Raw genomic sequence first — 18,824 nt, forward strand, 5'->3', positions numbered from 1 at the left:
TATTTTGTGCTATAAATGGTAGGACCATATTTTAAGGTCACGAAGAACATAAGGCTGAGCACATGATCAAATCTAGTAGTTTCCACTCTGGCACTTGAGAAGAAAGGGAGTGCATATCACTGTCCTTTCCCAGCAGAGATGTCCCTCTGCTGTGATGAAACTGGAGACGTCAGGGTTTAAAAAAAGCACACCATCGGGGAAGGCACCACGTCTTGGCAAGAAATGTTTAACATAGTTTCCACTATCACCAAACTCTGCCCCCACCACACACACACACACACACACACACACACACACTCTGCTTCTATTTAAATCTCGGCACTCCATGGTCCATACTCCCAGGCTCCCAGCAGAGAGGAGAAGACATGGCTCCGGAAGAAAAGGCAAGAGAAGAGGGCCCAGCCAAGCGTGCCCTCCGGAAGGTACGCACAGCCACCCTGGTTATCAACTTGGCCCGAGGTTGGCAGCAGTGGGCAAATGAGAACAGCACCAGGCAGGCCCAAGAGCCTGCAGGTTGGCAGCCGGGAGGATCCCAAGACCCACCGCAAGCTCCGAAGCCAGTGATCTACCCCACACCCCAGCAGAAAGCTCAGAGCACCCTGAAGTCTCCCTCCCAAAAGCCAGAGGGCCATGGAGATGAACAAAGCTCTGAGGAAGCCACTGAAGTCTCTCATATCAAAAGGAAAGAGGTGACCAAGACAGTTGTCAGCAAAGCTTATGAGAGAGGAGGTGATGTGAGCCATCTGAGCCATAGATACGAGGATGGCGACATGCTTGGAGCTGGGCAGCCAGAAAATGACATTGACAGAATGCTCCACAGCCATGGCTCCCCGACACGGAGGAGAAAATGTGCCAACCTGGTATCTGAGCTGACCAAAGGCTGGAAAGAGATGGAACAGGATGAGCCCAAGTGGAGGAGTGACAGCATAGACACAGAGGACAGTGGCTACGGAGGGGAGACTGAGGAGAGGCCCGAGCAGGATGGAGAGCAGGTGGTCGCCACCAGAATCAAACGCCCCTTGCCTTCCCAGTAAGTGAATACCCCCCTCCAGCTCCTTATACTGCCTTTGAGCCCCAACCAGCCGTGGGGCCTGGGGCAGGGAAATGTTACCAATGGTAGAGTGAAAATCTTAAACATTGGGCAGGCTGCAAGGTCCTGTAGGGAAGTCATGCTCCTGAGCTAAAGGAGCAGTGCCGAGCTAGACATGGACTTCTGGGTCAAGGGCCTGAACTCTTTTGTTTCTTTAATGTTTTGAACCAAACACTCAAGTTTTAGCCTCAACAAAGGTGAAGCCCCCATAGAAGGATCTCTGTGTTGGGTACATTTTTAAAATAAATTTCGTGATGAGTAACAAATTGGCTTATTTCTCTGCAGAAAAAGTGCAGACTAGGATGCACATATGATGCACTCTATATGAATAATAATAGCTTTTATACATGGAGCATATATGGCAGGTAGTGTGCTAAATTCTTGGAAGCCTTAATCTCAATTACTTCTCCCAGTACAACAGAATTTATCCCAAAAGGTTACTGTTGCTATCATTTTACAAAGGAGGAAATGGGCTTAGAAAAATAAGACTAGATATCACAGTGAAGATCTTCTGTCAGCGTACTTTGGATTAGCTAGAGGTAGGAAGGGGACAGCTGGGGTCAAAAAGAAGTGGAGACTAGTGCTAGTAGACTAGGACTGGGCAAACGTTTCCCTTGTCTCAAATCAGTCCATAGTATTATCAGGAGACACATCTACCCACATAGTGCATGTGGGACACACGTCTCTATGACCCTGTAAACAGGCGGGAGGCTGCTATCCAATTTGAGAGTAGCCTCTGATGTTAGACCCAAGTTCAAATTTCAGCTCTGCCCCAACAATAGTTGATAATACTGTATTACATACTTGAAAGTGGCTAAGAGAGTTATTAAATGTTCTCTCCCCCCCCCCATCACGGAGGTTATTTTTCTAAGCCCATTTCCTCCTTTGTAAAATGATAGCAGCAGTGACCTTTTGGGATGAATTCTGTTGTATTGGGAGAAGTAACTGAGATTAAGGCTTCCAAGAATTTAGCACACTACCTGCCACATATGCTCCATGTATAAAACCTATTATTATTCGTATAGAGTCTATTATTTGGCAATTTTTCACACTTTCAGAAAGAGTTTGTTCTGTTGTTAAACAAAGACAGAGATGCTATTAAAGCTAAGTCATTAAAATACCACAACCCTAAAACTTTTAGATGTCAGATACATACACCTACACACACACACACACACACACACACACACACACACACACACACGCAAACACTGAGTCAAATTGATACACTTATTCAGACAAAAAAGTACATACTTTAAGACAATGACTCCACCTCCACATAACAGAAAGTCAGGCTATTTCACTCCATGACCATAGACTATCAAAATATGTGAAAAGTCTCTGATATGATGAATGCTTACAAACTGACTCCCTTTGGGAATATTAGATGTATAGGTATGTTTTTAAACTTTATGAAACAAAGTAAAGAACAAAACTGAGGACCCAATTTGACAAAAAGATGTCACAGTTTGTGACTTTAAGGGTGTTTTGAAAGAATTAGAACTATGACATCCCATGCTTTCAAGAAAACTGAAACGGTAAATGTAGATAATTATAACAACCTTCATGCATTTAGTGCTTGCCATGGGCATTTTACATGTTCTGTCCTTTTAACTCTCATGATCCTATGAAGCAGGTATTATTATCCCATTTTAGGGATGAGGGCACTAAAGCTCCGAGGGCAAGTTTACCCAGTAAGTTAGTGACAAAGCTGAGATGTGCCTGTCTCCAAATGCAATGTTTAGAAATCAGACTTGGTGCTACCTCTCCCTGCAGTGCTTTGAAGATGTGTTGAGAAATTTGGATTTGTGCTCTACTTATATTAATACAGAAATTCATCATCAGAAATAATTATCCTACCAGGAAATATGGAACCAAGTCAGGCCTTGTGGATTTTGGGTGTGCATGTGTGTGCGGGTGTGTGTTTGCTAGAAATGGAAGAATAGAACCCAGCAGAATAAAGATTGAGGATGTCACAGTGAAGATCTGTCAGCGTACTTTGGATTGGCTAGAGGTAGGAAGGGGACAGCTGGGGTCAATGTTTATTCATATATTTATTCATTTAATCCTCACAGTATTGTCATGGGTAGGTATAATTAATATCCACATTTGACAGATGGGGACATAAGACAAAGATATAGTAGGAAATTTGTATAAGATTGTAAAGCCTATGGGATTTGAACCAGGCAATGTTGCTCTTGATTTCACTCTCTTCGCCACACTCTCAACTGTTTCAGCTGGAAGTGAGGGCGCACATACAGGACCCTTCTCAGGTTCCTAAAATCAGGCATGTATGTGGGCACCTTCTTAGTGTGATGGAGGGGTGCATAAGCTTTGAATGAGAGACAGTTAGGTTTGAATCATGGTTACTTTGGCAAATTATGTCTTTGTCCTCATCTAAAAAATAGATGTAACCCACAGAGTTATTTTGATATTAATTATGCAAAGCAATGGACCCAGAGGAGCTCCTTAATAAGCTCTAGGCATTATAATGCAAGGGGCCATTCCTGGTGATCCCAACCCTACAGGCTGCTAGGAGACTGAACCTCAGGGTTGGGGTGCAGGGGTGGGATTAAATCTCTTCTTTCCTTCTTTGGTTCATTTCTTGGTCATAGAGTACACAAGGTACCAGAATGTCATGTGCAGGAACAGCATCTCTTAATGTCAGTGGTAATCCTAGCTGTGCGCAGGAAGCTTCAGCAGAAGCCTGATGAGACTCTCAAGTACTGCTTGAGAAATGAGCATGGCATTATTGAGTAAGCCTATATGAAAGGAGGATTTGTTCATTTATTTTTATTCTTTACCCATATCTACCAATAGGGAGAAAATTATGTATCATGAATGTTTAAGTAAAAAGAAAGTTTTTTTGGTGGTTAAGAATTTCCATGGATAACAAAATCAAACAAGTTAGGTTTGCTAAAAAGTAGAGATATTCTTTACTAACAGAGTTTTGCTAACTAGGTTTTACTATGAAATTGGTTTTATTTTATGCTTTATTTTAAAAATATTGAGTGTTTTGATTGTATAGCTACATGACTTGTTCGCTCCAGCTTCTTTAGACAAAAGAAACTGCATCCTTCACCTGTACATTAATGGTATAATATTAAAGTGCCATTCATCTATTCATCCTCTCCTCCAAGTTATATTCCGCAAAAATAATAATAGCTGAGAATAAGAATTCTATTTTAGAGAGAAGGGAATTGACTCACAGGGACATTAAGAAATGTATCCAAGTCGTAGAGTTAGTAAGTGATGAAGTCGGGAAGGCTGATGACAGAGTTCTTAACCACTATGCTAGGCCGATTCTCTCAGTAGAAAACAGACTCAAAAAACCAAAATGGAGATCAAAGTGTCAGCTTCATTAACAGAATCTAGTAACACCCAAAGTGTAAGGTCTGAGTACAACTGTATTGAAGGACTTTGCTAGAAATGGAGGCCAAAGTATGGCTTTTTGCTATTTGACCCCAATTCTATTTGACACGACCCTGAAGGGGGTGTCCCAGGACCTTCTAGAGAGGATCCGCTGCAAGGAGGCACAGAAGCAGCTGGCGCAGATGACCCGACACCCAGAGCAGGAGCAACGGCTGCAACGGCTGCAGCGGCTGCCCGAGCTGGCCCGCGTGCTGCGCAGCATCTTTGTGTCCGAGCGTAAGCCTGCACTCACCGTGGAGATGGCCTGCAGCAGGATGGTGGGCAGCTACCCTGCAGCCATGAACCCCGGAGAGATGGAGAAGCACATACGGCTCCTCTCTGAGTTGCTACCTGACTGGCTCAGCCTCCACCACATCCGCACAGACACCTACATCAAGCTGGACAAGGCTGCTGACCTGGCAGGTGTCATCATGAGGCTGGCCCGCCTTGCCCTTGCAGAGGCAGCACTGTGAGCCTTGCGGACACTGGCCTCAGGCTCCTGGCCCGCCCGCTGTGTCCATTTTACTCCCATTAGGAACACGATGCACTTTCCTCCCTTCTGCATTCCCCACTAGGCTTTCTGGCCAGTGTGGATGGTAGGCCTACCCCAGAGCAGCGTATCGTCATTAAACTGGTTTCTGTTGGAAAAAAAAAAAAAAAAAGAGTGTGGGACCCTTTCTATGGACTCTGAGGACAGTGACCAATCTGCAAGCAGAGTCACAGGCCTGGCTCTCAAACCTGATTTATAACAGGCAGAGATAAATGTGACCCTCTGAATGGCATGCTTCCAATTAGTCAAATTGGTTATCCTTCCTGTGGAGAGGAGAAAGCAAACCAATGCACAGATGAGCAAATTCTCCCCAGCACCTCCCTGGGAAGTTGGAAAGGGTGGCAGAAATTATTTGCTCTACTGACAGAGAGACGTTCCCAGGTGGAGGAGAAATACTCCGTCCACAGGAGAGTCTACGGGGTGGGGCCACAAAAGCGGATTTCTGCTTTCTTCATGCAGATCTAAGACTTAGACCAGAAAATTTCACCTCTGGGCCCCATGACATTTTGAAGCATTGTTTGGTGATGCAGGTGAAGGCCATCTACCAGAGCTTTTCCAGTGCCAGTGAACTTGGTTAAGTTTGAAATATACCTTTCAGAGCTTTTATTTCCTGTTGGGTTTATTAATTTTAACAATTTATCCACATAATTATTACTCCAAAATGATAAAACTGTGATACAATTAGTTCCTATATGCTCAATACATTGCTGAAAAGCCCATATTCACATGAGAAAGCAACACTCAAACTGATGCCATTTTTAAAGATGACAAAAAAAGGGGCACCTGGGTGGCACCTGGGTCCTGGGATCGAGTTCCACATCAGGCTCTCCACAGGGAGCCTGCTTCTCCCCCTGCCTATGTCTCTGTGCCTCTTATGAATAAATAAATAAATAAAATCTTTTTAAAAAGATGACCAAAAATAAATTTCAGAATTTATCTCAATGAATGAATATACACTTTCCAATTAGAACACTTGCAATGTTTGGTAGAATTAGTGACTTTGTACATAATTGGACAAGGGAAATATTTGATTCACCACAAGAAATTCTGTTTACTAAGAAGACAGATTTAGATGAAATATTACCATCCTAAAATATGGATGTGATGCCAGTCTTTGGCTTTGCTTTCTACGAATTTAAGCTAGATTGTTTTTCTAAATCTCAATCTAAGCTATTATTCACATTTTTACTTGAAGATAAAAAAAAAACAGGATAAACTGATATATCGTTTCTTATGTTCATTGACCAAGAAGATATTCAAGGTATAAGATTTTCTAATCGTGATTTAAACATTAACTTTCAGACTTTTTAGAAATCAGAAATATAAAAACAATACAGAACATTTATAAGATAGAGACAAATACTCATTAAGGTGTATTTCCTCCTGGTACTTCATTTTTTATAACCTATGTTCTAATTCTTGCTTATTAGACCCATTCCTTTGCTTTTCTTCTCTACTATTACTGGGAATTTTAATTTGACGATATAACAAATGGACATTAAGATTTAGGAGGTGCTTTTTTAGAAGATAAATCCTTCACTTCCTCAGAGATTTATTGTCTCGCCAACCTCAGCCCTTTCCCTAATGACATAGAGTTTCAAAACTCAGGGACTCTAAGTTCCTAATGCAAATTAGAGAGAAAAAAACCCTACATCAGGGAATCAGAGAGCCATATAACATGCAGTTTAAATAAGTTTCCTTTGGAGGCTGATTTGAATATTTTCCTATTTTTTTTTGCTTTAAATTATAAAATCAATATGGTATTGGGGATCCCTGGGTGGCGCAGGGGCCTTTGGCCTAGGGCACGATCCTGGAGACCCGGGATCGAATCCCACATCAGGCTCCTGGTGCATGGAGCCTGCTTCTCCCTCTGCCTATGTCTCTGCCTCTCTCTCTCTCTCTGTGACTATCATAAATAAATAAAATTAAAAAAAATATATGGTATCAATAGAAAAGATAATTTTTATTTTTATTTTTTTTGAAAAGATAATTTTTAAAAAATGAAAAAATTCAACTGTCATCTGGATAATGACAATTGTTTTCAATCATGAACATGCCACCGATTTCTTCATCCTAAATGTGTATGCATTTTATATGGTTAGAATTTTACCATATTGTTCATCGAAAGATGAATGGTTAAGAAGATGTGGTTTATGTATACAATGGAATATTACTCAGCCATTAGAAATGACAAATACCCACCATTTGCTTCAACGTGGATGGAACTGGAGGATATTATGCTGAGTGAAGTAAGTCAATCGGAGAAGGACAGTGTATGTTCTCATTCATTTGGGGAATATAAATAGTAGTGAAAGGGAATATAAGGGAAGGGAGAAGAAATGTGTGGGAAATATCAGAAAGGGAGACAGAACATAAAGACTCCTAACTCTGGGAAATGAACTAGGGGTGGTGGAAGGAGAGGAGGGCGGGGGGTGGTGGTGAATGGGTGATGGGCACTGAGGGGGACACTTGACGGGATGAGCACTGGGTGCTATTCTGTATGTTGGTAAATTGAACACCAATAAAAAATTAATTTATTAAAAATAGAATTTTACCATATATTCACATTTGCATTGCTGATTATTTTCAAGAATGTCTTTTAATGTCTATTTACTTTTTTAAAAAAATTATTGACTATCCAATAAGTACCTTAAACAGTTTGACACAGGCTAAGTGTCATAAATACTTTGATAAAAGATGGAAAGTATGCCAACATGCGTAGGGGCTCCTTAAAGGGAAAATTGACAGTAGCCTCCCACCCCTTATCTGTGGGTGCTAAGAGCTTCAGTGAATGCTTAAAACTGCAGGAAATACAAAAACCCTATATATATTATGCTTTTTCCTAATATATGTATCTATGAAAAAACTTAATTTAGAAATTAGGCACAGTAAGAAATTAACCACAAAAATAATAGAATTATTATAACATTGTGCTATAATAAAAGTATACGAATGTGGTCTCTCTCCGTCAAAATATCTTATTGTTCTATACTCACTCTTCTTCTTGGAATGATGTGAGATGATAAAAAACCTCCATGAGGAGGGGCACCTGAGTGGCTCAGTGAGGTAAGTGTCTGACTTTTGATTTTGTCCCCAGTCATGATCTCAGGGTTGTGAGAATGAGCCCCATGTCAATCTCCACACTGGGCATGGAACCTACTTGGTATTCTCTCTCTTCCTCTCCCTCTGCCCCTACCTGTTTGTGTGTGCTCTTTCTCTCTTTAAAAAGAAAAGAAAAGAAAAAAAAAATGCCTACATGATGAAATGAAGTGAGGTGAATGATGTAGGCACCGTGATAATGGCATTAGGCTACTCTTGTAATGACCTTCTGATGACTCATTAGAAGGATGATCATTTACTTCCTGAATATGGTTGCCCACAGGTAAGTGAAACTGTGAATAATTGTGGACAACTGTATTACAGTTTATAATATAGGACAGAACTGCAATTGACACTTGGGAGATACAAGTATGAGTCAACAAACTATACTATTCTTTTCACTTTCTTCTGAGATGTTTCAAATCTCTTCTCTTGCAGGATGTCCCTGCTTCAAATCTGGTATGAGCTTTGGGTTATGCTAGGATGGCCTTGAGTTTGCTCTTCAAGACTATGCATGGTTCTAAGGGGAAAAGGTGTTTGCTATCGTCTGATAATGAGATCAAACAGCCTATATCTGGGAAGCTGAACAGGGACAGCCTCTGGAGAGGCAGGGGATAGTGAGCACCAGCAGGGCTGAGAGAAATCCAACCCGTTTCAGTGTGGTGAAATTCCTAGCACTTTTCCATATATATGTGATTTAAAAATTGCAGTAACTGTGCATACAGTTTCTTATGGCCTTTTCCCACTTAACTTGGCCATATATTTTTGTTTATGTGGCTACAAAGAAGAGAAGTGCTATATGTATCAGTGTTCTATGTATCAGTGTTTAAACTATATCTAGTTTGAGCTCTCTTGTAATAATGAAACTGAAAGCAAGCAGTTTTGAACACACAAAACATGGGAATTAGTGAAAGTCTGCCATCTAGTGGCTGTTATTCCTCTTTTGAAAATGCTAATATGAGTATATGTGTCTCCCCATCCATGTCTGTGAGTTTCCTGCATCGGCTAACCAGATTTCAGGAAGGAAGTGAGACTGGATAGTGAAGAATACCCACATCTGACCTGTAACTGGGTTTTGAATAAAAATTGTGAGAGTTTGGATAGCAGGGCTACTTAGCTCAGGCCTGCTGCTCATGTGAACTGAAGTGAGGGTATCTCCAATCTCAGTGCTTCCAGACATGAGGCCACTTGGTATTGGGGAGAGGAAGGATGGGTCACTTGTAACAATGAGGAATACAAATCTGTGACTTTTAGATAATCCAAGAATTATATTTTACTTGTGAAGGCAAAGAGACCCGAGAAAAAGAGTCGAGGAGATTGGAACTATATAGAAAAGACAGATAAATCTTTTAAAGATAAATTTTACTGATTTTAAAATTAGGCCTGTACCTTCATGATACTTCTGGTCCACATTGTTCAAGGCGGTTTTTTTTTTTTAATGCAGTCCAAATTGCAAGGACACACACACACACACACATTTGAAACACAATTCACCTACTTATTGGACACTGTACCTGCATGATGAGTGACAGACATCACTGCACAGTGGGAAGAGTATTGACTTAAGCCTCAGACAGCTGGTGTTTAAAACTACCTTTGCCCCTGGTTTAGGACATTATTTCACAGTAGTTACACACAGGCCTGGTTCAAATTCCACAACTATCATTTAACAGGTTTGTGACTTTAGGCAAGTTACTTAACCACCCTGACCTCAGCTTCCTCATCTGGGAAGTGAGAATAGTTGCACCTATCTCATAGAATGGTTATAGAAATATTAATGAAAAGCATTTAGAAGAATACCAGCACAAAGTATTCAATAAATGTTATTATTGCTAGCAATCATCTTCCATCTATACAACTTGATACTCCAAAATTTGAGGCACATCATTGATACTAGTATAAATATGCTCTCATTCAAAATCCACATATGGTTTACACATATCCACGTATTCATAAGTGAATAATGTGCAATGTATATGTGCTAGTATAATAAGTCTTATTTTTTCGAAATAACTGGTTTCTGAAGTCCCATACAAAATAGTTTCCTTAATGCATTTATATGACTCCAATTCTAAAATGTTATCAGCTTGCAACTTTAAGACATACATATTACATAATATTTGTGTAAAGAAGCTTTTTTCTTGAAGTAGAGTTTAATATATTTTTATGGTGTACCAAAATCAGAACAATGTAGTTGTCAACTATCCTCAAATAAAAATAAAGAATGGTGTGACGGTTATACTTTTTCTTCTTTCATTTCGAATTATGTTGTGATTATATTTTGTTAATAATGAAAAAAAATAGACTTACATTAAGTTGCCTACATGCAGGCAGTACAAAGAGAAAGAAACACTTGGATGTTAAATATCAGTATCTTGATTCTTCACCCTCTTTCCCTTTTAGGGCGAATAGATTTACAGAGAAACTCAGCTGCAAGGCCCAGCGGAAATATAGCCAAGTGGATGACCTGAAAGGGAGATGGCAACAATGGGCCGATGAACACATACAATCCCAGAAGCTCAATCCTTTCAGTGAAGAATTCGATTATCAGCTGGCCATGTCCACCCGCCTGCACAAAGGAGATGAAGGCTATGGCCGTCCCAAGGAGGGAACCAGAACCGCAGAAAGGGCCAAGCGAGCCGAGGAGCACATCTACAGAGAGATCATGGACCTGTGCTTCATCATCCGTACAATGGCCCACCAAAGGCGAGATGGCAAGATCCAGGTCACTTTTGGAGATCTCTTTGACAGATATGTTCGTATTTCAGATAAAGTAGTGGGCATTCTCATGCGGGCCAGGAAGCATGGACTGGTTGACTTCGAAGGAGAGATGTTATGGCAAGGCCGAGATGACCATGTTGTGATTACTCTACTCCAGTGAACCTTCAACAAGAACACCTGACTTGACCCACTGTTGTCTTAATGCTAAACACTAATGTAGTAAAAATTAAAACACAAACTGCTCTGTAATAAGTTAGTAAATATTAAACAGTTTTTACATAAATGACTTTCTGGCACTCTATTTCCGAGGAAGTTTGAAGATTTTGAGGAAGCACTCACACAGCATATCAGAAGGCATGTCGAATGTTATTAGTATACAGTAATAGCATGTCTCTGCCTCTCTCTCTCTGTGACTATCATAAATAAATAAAAATTAATAGCATAAATATTCGAAATTCTACTTAACCTTTAGGCAAAAATATTTGGCTATTAATTGCAGAAATTATTATAGATCTTTAAATAAACAATTACTAAATCTAAGAAAATGCTAACTCTAGGTAAACATTAGCAGAATATATTAAGACGCGTCATTTTGAGGGAAAGGATACTGTTAAGTTTGGTAAAACTAAACATTTTCTAAGAAGCTTGACTTTATACTATTATTTCTATCAAAGCATCACATAAAATAAACACATAAATAAAAAGTAAGTAAGATGTTGAAATTGCTGAAATTTCTCAGTGAGCTGGGAATTTAAAAAATTTCCAATAGGAGTTAATCATCCTTTTGTATGATTTTCACAAACTACATAAAAACGAACATTGCTGGTGTTTTAAAGCTAAAAGAGAAGGCAGTATGTTTACCTTTCTACCTTCACTGTGAAAGTAAAGCACAGGTGAGAGATTCAGAATGATCTGTCTTTCTAGGACTTCTTGGAGAAGTTTATTTTTTCTCAAAACCTTAATGTGCCATGCTGCTTACATTTATGTCAATATACAATGAAGCAGGAATACAGAAAGTTCTACAATGAAGTAGAATATTCAGTGTAGAAGAATCTGATAGAATCATTGGTAAGTTAGAAACAGATTTGAGCTATTTTAATTTTCTTAATGCTCTAACAAACTTTATGAAATATCTGAAAGTCATAAAATGGCAATATTCATTTTGCCAAAGTGAAAAAAGCTGTTTAATATGATGACAGAGAAGTTTAGTGGGCATTTATCAGTTACTTGTTATTTTTTCTCGGATTTAATGTGTCTTACAAAATGCTAAAAACAAACCGGATAAAAAGTGTGGTAATAATTACTGAATTCACTGAAAGCGCATAATATAGTACTTTCATGTTACAGAAACTAATGTCAAATTATAACACCTCAAGATAGTAGACACTCATAATTGTTAGTTGTTAGATTTAATATAAGGTATAGATTAAATTATTATAGGAATTATCTTTGTTTTCATGTATGATTCTCTTTCAAACTGAAAGTTCCAATATCTTCTTAAAGAAGGATGTACATTTTTGTTTCCATAATAGATTTGTTAAATTACAAGTTAATGACCAATATTTCTAAATAGAATTTCATATAAGATGTACACTTCTATCATAGTGAAACCTATGTAAACATTCAAGGTCATGCACAAGAATAAAAGATATTTTCTATATTTTCTGTTCTTGTTTATATATTACTATTTTAATGTTATATTCCACAATGCCACTTTCTTGTGTTTCTAATTCAACAAAATTATAGAGTGCAAGTTGGGTTGCTTGGTATTGGTGGAATATTTAAACCAAGGCTTCAAAAAAATTTCCTCATATTCAACTCTGGGCAATAACAGTTTATGCAAGTACTGATGCAGATTATTCCAAATTTCAATTTGTTGGAATTTGAGGATGGAGTTAGAAAATCTTCTCAGAGAGCCTACATTAACACTTCTCTGAGTAAGGGGAAGTCAGAAAGCTAGTTCCCTTAAAGGAAAATGCCTGCTTTGTGACAGAATTTTATCCTAAAAACTCCACGATAAGAAAATCTATAGTTGAAAACAACAAAAAAAAATCTATAGTTGATACAAAAAAAAAGATAAGTAGATAAGTAGATAAGTAGAACTCAGATGGCAAAAGTCCTCATATAGTTGTCAAAATAATATATGAAAATTACACATGAAATAAATATACACCATCAATAGCATTTCACCAATAGTAATTTTAAATGCCCAATTATAAGCAGTATACACTTGGTTTCCAAATCTTCAGAATTTTTCTTTTCCAAACTTTCAGTAAGATGTTTAAAGAATTTTGGGGCAGTTGAAATGTACTTTTGAAAAACCCCTTCTGTCTGGACCACTAAATGTTTGATGCCTTTCAACTTTTATAATGAAGTTTTATGACTTCCTGATTCCCCAGTTCACCTTCTTACCATTCTGCCCACCCGCCCGCAACAGGAAGGAAGTTCTGTGTTCGAGTTTTCTCTTCCCACGCAAGGTGGGGCTGCATCTATGCTCTTTGCCTTCCACTTTGAACTTCTCAAACTCGTGTTACTTCTTTTTTTGATACTACCAACAGGTCTATCAGGTGGTGGTTCTCACATAAAGTGGGGCTAATTCTGTATAAACCAAAATTTTGAGTCCATGGGAACTTGTGTGCAGGGAAGGATTGCAGTACTTATTAAGTCACCCTGTTCAGGGATAAGAGGAGCAGAAGACCATCTGGCTCATGCTAACGTGGCCTCTTAGTGAAGATGCTCCCTTAGGATTCCTAGAATGTTACTTTTCAACCCCAGTACCTACAACATTTCTTAGTACACAGTAAGGACACAGTTAATGTCTGTTGAATTATTTAGTTTATAAATGCATTATATGACCAATCTTTCAGGCTAGAGATTTTCAGAGAACTATGGTTCACTATCATCCCAACAAGGATTATCTGATGACATTGGGTGCTCAGATTTGGGGGGGCATGTCAGTATTTAACAAAATTACATTGAATTTAGTTTTGACCAAGAAATTCCACTCCTAAAATATTCCTTGAAGATAAAACTTAGTATGAAAATATATATGCATAATGCACTGTGCATTAAATTGTAAAATACTGGAAAAACAATACATATGGGAACATGGATGAACAAAGTATGGTACAACCACACAATGGATGCAGCTCTAAAGAAAAAAAAGGAAAATCCCTAAGGAGTTATTTTTAATGTGTATATATGTGTATACATATGCCTGCACAATGTACACACACTGGGCTACATATGTACGTTTGTGTGTGTGTGTGTGTGTGTGTGTGTGTGTGTATAAAATGGAGGATATCCAGAAATAAAGAGATTGACTTCCTGTAGGGTGAGGGGGAAATGGGTTGAAAGAGAGAGGATTCTGTAGTTTGACTTTGAAACCATTTAAATCCTTACATATACAAAAAGTAAAATTAATGAAGACGGGGATCCTTGGGTGGCTCAGCGGTTTAGCGCCTGCCTTTGGCCTGAGGCATGATCCTGGAGACCGGGATCGAGTCCCACGTCGGGCTCCCTGCATGGAACCTACTTCTCCCTCTGTCTGTGTCTCTGCCTCTGTCTCTCTCTCTTTCTCTCTCATGAATAAATAAATAGAATCTTGAAAGAAAGACAAAAAAATGGAATATAAACAAAAGTAATAAACAAATTCTATTTCAAATGATTAACCACATCGGATGAAAAAAGAAATGAACATAACTCTTGAATATAGTACTTTGATTAAATATCCTCAGTCTAAAGACAAAAATCTAGGGGATCCCTGGGTGGCGCAGCGGTTTGGCGCCTGCCTTTGGCCCGGGGCGCGATCCTGGAGACCCGGGATCGAATCCCACGTCGGGCTCCCGGTGCATGGAGCCCGCTTCTCCCTCTGCCTATGTCTCTGCTTCTCTCTCTCTCACTGTGTGCCTATCATAAATAAATAAAATTAAAAAAAAATTAAAAAAAAAATAAAGACAAAAATCTGCAAAGGAATATTCTACTTTTTTATGAGAGTATGGGTGTAACAATTCTGAAACTAATATCTATATCGTCAGATTAAGCAAATGAGTAATATACAGATATCTTTCATTCTTCACTGTAGAAGAAGAGAGATACAAGCATGGAGGGAAGACGAGGAAGAATAATGGTAGATTGCAACTAGAGGTATTAGTGTGCATTCATGATGTGTGAATTTACTTTCTGTCTCCCCAAAGGCCCTAGAAGCAATGCCACCCCAGTAGCAACAAGCACATCTAACATTCCAATTTTCAAGTATCATTATCCTCGAAAAGAAATATGTATACTTGGAGAAATAGCTGATTCTAGGATTGGATTACAGGAAGTACAGGTAAAATCTGGAACATTGTTGTATCAGAGGCAAGCACTCAAGAAAATGAAGAATTGTACAGCCAGCAGTCCATTTGACAGGGCACCCGCTGGTTAAATATAGGAGAAAAATGGATCATAACACTTCGAATAAAAAAGAAAAAGAACCTATTAGTTCGTACCAATAATACATATTCTTAAATGATAAAAGAAAGCTCTTACAGTAAATGTCAACTAGTAAATGTGCTGGGAATGAAAGTTAGAAAAATCATTTTGCAACCATTTCTATAATTCAGGCAAGGATCCTTGATACCAAAACATTGTGAAAAATTGGGGGATAGAGTATCTATGGTATTAAAGAATCTCCCGACACATTTTTTATTAATTACAAAAGGAGAATGATAGTAGTGGAGAAATAAAGTGAATAGTATATTAATCAATTATAATTGAAGCTATTATCACCAATAAGGGGATAAATATACGTATGTGCATCCTAATATGCAGAGAACACGACATCACTTCTGCGGTTTTCTTGCCAAAAAAAAACATAACCTAAATATAGGAAAAATTTAGACAAATCCACATTGACATTCCATAATCCTGAGCTCTTCAAACGTATCACTGTCATAAAACCCAAAGAATGACTAATGAACTCTTCCATGTGAAAGGAGATCAAAGAGAATAACGGACTGCAATGCAGGATCCTGGATTGGATTATGGGATCAGGAAATGCTGCTTTAAAAGACAGTATTAGGACCATTGGTGGAATTAAAAAATGAATGGCATATTAAATCAAAATATTGTATTACGTTAAATTTCCTGAATTCAGTCAATCATTGTACTGTGGTTATAAAAAAGGATACCCCTGTTTTTGGAGATGCACACAAGTACATATGTAAAGTATGACAGAATTAGATTGAGCATAATAGGTGAGTGGATGGGTGTGTGGAGAGAGGAGAAAGCAGATAGTTCTGTAAACATTCTAATACCTACCTCTTGGTAAACAAATGTACACATTACTGTTGGATATAAACCAATGCATTAAATTGCTGGTCAAAGGCTTAGCTTTAATAGATAGCGCCAAGAAAAATTTCCAAGGTTGTCCCACTTTATATTCCCTTTTAAGATAGCTCTTACTGCCTCTTTTAATACTTTTAGGGATTGCCAGTCTTCTTTTTTGTTGAACTTTTCTGATTTGTAGTCGATTATGTATTGTGTATTTGAGATCATTAGAGCTGTTGTTATAGAAACCCTCCATTCTGTTGCTCCCCCTTTCATTTTTAATATTTTCTGATGAAAAGTTCTTAAAATTTAAATGTAGTAGAGTTCATTTCTTTCCTCAGTTCATTTGTGTCCCATTGAACAAATGTATGCATAGTCTAAGGTCATGAAAATAGCCTGTATTTTTAAAACTAGTAGCTTGGGCGGTCTCAGTGGCGCAGCGGTTTGGCGCCACCTGCAGCCTGGGGCATGATCCTGGAGACCTGGGATGGAGTCCCATGCCGGGCTCCCTGCATGGAGCTTGCTTCTCCCTCTGTGTCTCTGCCTCTCTCTCTGTGTCTCTAAATAAATAAGTAAAATCTTTTTAAAAAATAAAACTAATAGCTTTATTTGCTTTTACCTTTTCCATTTAGTTCTATAATCTGTAACTTTTGCATGTGGTGTGAGATAGATCAAGATTTTTTGTTCCATACACATATCTAATTAATCTAGCACCACTAAGCAAGTGTCATCTTTTCAAAAAAATAAATTCTTTTCTGGACTCTTGATTTTGATACTTTCCTCTGTAAATCCTTTGACCAATACAACATTGTAATACTTATTCAGCTTTTTAATAGGTCATGGTATCTGGCATTCAAGACCACAGCCTCATTCTTCTTGGCTATTCTGTCTCTTTGAATTTCCACATAAATTACAGAATCAGCTTAATTTCCAAAAATAAAGCTGGCTGAGATAGATTCACTATCAATATGGATTGACTTGGAGGACGGGACCTCTTTCAATATTGTCTTCCAGTCATGAATACAGTATATCCTTCCTTCGGGGGTCTTTCTTTGCTATATATCCAGTGTTTTCAAAGGTATTACAAATGGCAATATTCTAGGCTTCATTTTCTAATGGTTAGTTGTATATGAAAATGAAGTCTTTATATCGAACTCAGATTTAGTGACCATAATCAACTAATTAATTCAAATTCAAATTAATTAATTCAATTTTAAGTTTGATCTTTTGGAATTTTCCATGTCCACAATCATGTCATATACAAATGACATTTAAAGTTCTTCCTTCCTAATCCTTATGTCTTTTCTCTATTGCTTTTCCATTAGATAAAACTCTCAGAACAATGTTGAATAGAAGTGGTGATAGCAGTTATCACTGTCAGATTTCCTATCTCTAGGAGGAAATTTTCAATACATCACTATTACAGATAATGCTTTCTGTGTATTTTTCAAGAATAATTTTTTTAATCATTAATGATTAAGAGCCCTTCTTCCCTAGTTTGCCAAGGTTTGATCATAGACCGACATTGAAATTAACCAAAAGCTTCTAATATTTCTAGCGAGATGATCATGAAAAACTTTTTTCTGTAAATGTGGTAAATGGTAGGTTTAAAAATGTTAACTACTTTTGCTTTACTGGAATAAACTTAATCTAATCTGGTTATCTTTTATAAATGGCTGATTTGGTGTTTTTTTTTTTAATTTAAAATATTTTATTTTTTCATGAGAGACACAGAGAAAGAGGCAGAGACACAAGCAGAGGGAGAAGCAGGTTCCCTGCAAGGGAGCCTGATGTGGGACTTGATCCTGGATCCTGGGATCACACTCTGAGCTGAAGGCAGCCGCTCAATTGCTGAGCCACCCAGGCATCCCATGATTTGTGGTTATTTTATGTCTATGTTCATATGAGACTATTTTAGAAATTTATTTTCTTGTAAGGATTGTTAAAGTTTTGGTATCAAGATCATGCTGGCCTCAAAAGGCGGTATCAGAAGTTCTTTTCTCACTACCCTGGAAAAGTTCATCTAAGACTGACTTTTTTTCCTTAAATACTTGAAATAATTACCCAGTGGAACCATATGGGCCTGGTTTTGTTGTGTGTGTGCGTGGACTATTTCTTTTTAATTAACAAGTTCAAATTCTGCTGTATTCAAAAATTGTATTTCTTCTTGGGTCAGGTTTAGCAAAGTCCATTTTCTAAAATGCTTTTTACCTACATTGTCAAGTTTACTGAGGTAAAGTTGTTCATAGGATGCTCTCTCTTTATTTATTTTTTTTTCTTTTTTTTAAATTTTTATTTATTTATGATAGTCACAGAGAGAGAGAGAGAGGCAGAGACACAGGCAGAGGGAGAAGCAGGCTCCATGCACCGGGAGCCTGACGTGGGATTCGATCCTGGGTCTCCAGGATCGCGCCCTGGGCCAAAGGCAGGCGCTAAACCGCTGCGCCACCCAGGGATCCCAGATGCTCTCTCTTTAGAGTCTAGAGGCTCTGTAGTAATGTCTCCTTTCAAATTCTTAACAATGGTACTTTTTCCTTCATCTTCCTGGAGGTTTACAATTTTATTATCAGATTTTCTATCTTGGATATTTGCATAAATTTTATTGACTTCTGTTCCTATCTTCATTTTGTCCTACCTTTTATT

The 18,824-nt window shown here is 38.3% G+C and overlaps 1 protein-coding gene and 1 long non-coding RNA gene across 2 annotated transcripts in view; one reads left to right on the plus strand and one right to left on the minus strand.

The window, feature by feature from the left end:
* The window catches only part of LOC121498865, a 48,378-nt gene extending 37,598 nt beyond the window's left edge, over positions 1-10,780 (minus strand). The window contains exon 1 of the long non-coding RNA XR_005989932.1: positions 10,461-10,780. This is a non-coding gene — a long non-coding RNA (uncharacterized LOC121498865). The remainder of the gene's footprint in view (positions 1-10,460) is intronic.
* Positions 326-12,531, plus strand: ABRA (actin binding Rho activating protein). Its single transcript, XM_041769187.1, has 2 exons — positions 326-1,030; positions 10,554-12,531. The coding sequence occupies exons 1-2, from the start codon at positions 366-368 to the stop codon at positions 11,029-11,031; spliced, it is 1,143 nt and encodes a 380-aa protein (XP_041625121.1). The 5' UTR covers positions 326-365; the 3' UTR covers positions 11,032-12,531.
* Positions 12,532-18,824: the final 6,293 nt, after the last annotated feature.

The sequence above is a fragment of the Vulpes lagopus genome, chromosome 9 (genome assembly GCF_018345385.1).
Source record: "Vulpes lagopus strain Blue_001 chromosome 9, ASM1834538v1, whole genome shotgun sequence".
NCBI lineage: Eukaryota > Metazoa > Chordata > Mammalia > Carnivora > Canidae > Vulpes > Vulpes lagopus.

What these genes read in the sequence shown, in the direction of transcription:
- ABRA (XM_041769187.1), top strand. Translation starts at nt 366, where the DNA reads ATGGCTCCGGAAGAAAAGGCAAGAGAAGAGGGCCCAGCCAAGCGTGCC. An exon ending in AAACGCCCCTTGCCTTCCCA is followed by an intron (nt 1,031 to 10,553) that starts GTAAGTGAATAC and finishes TTTCCCTTTTAG; the next exon opens with GGCGAATAGATTTACAGAGA.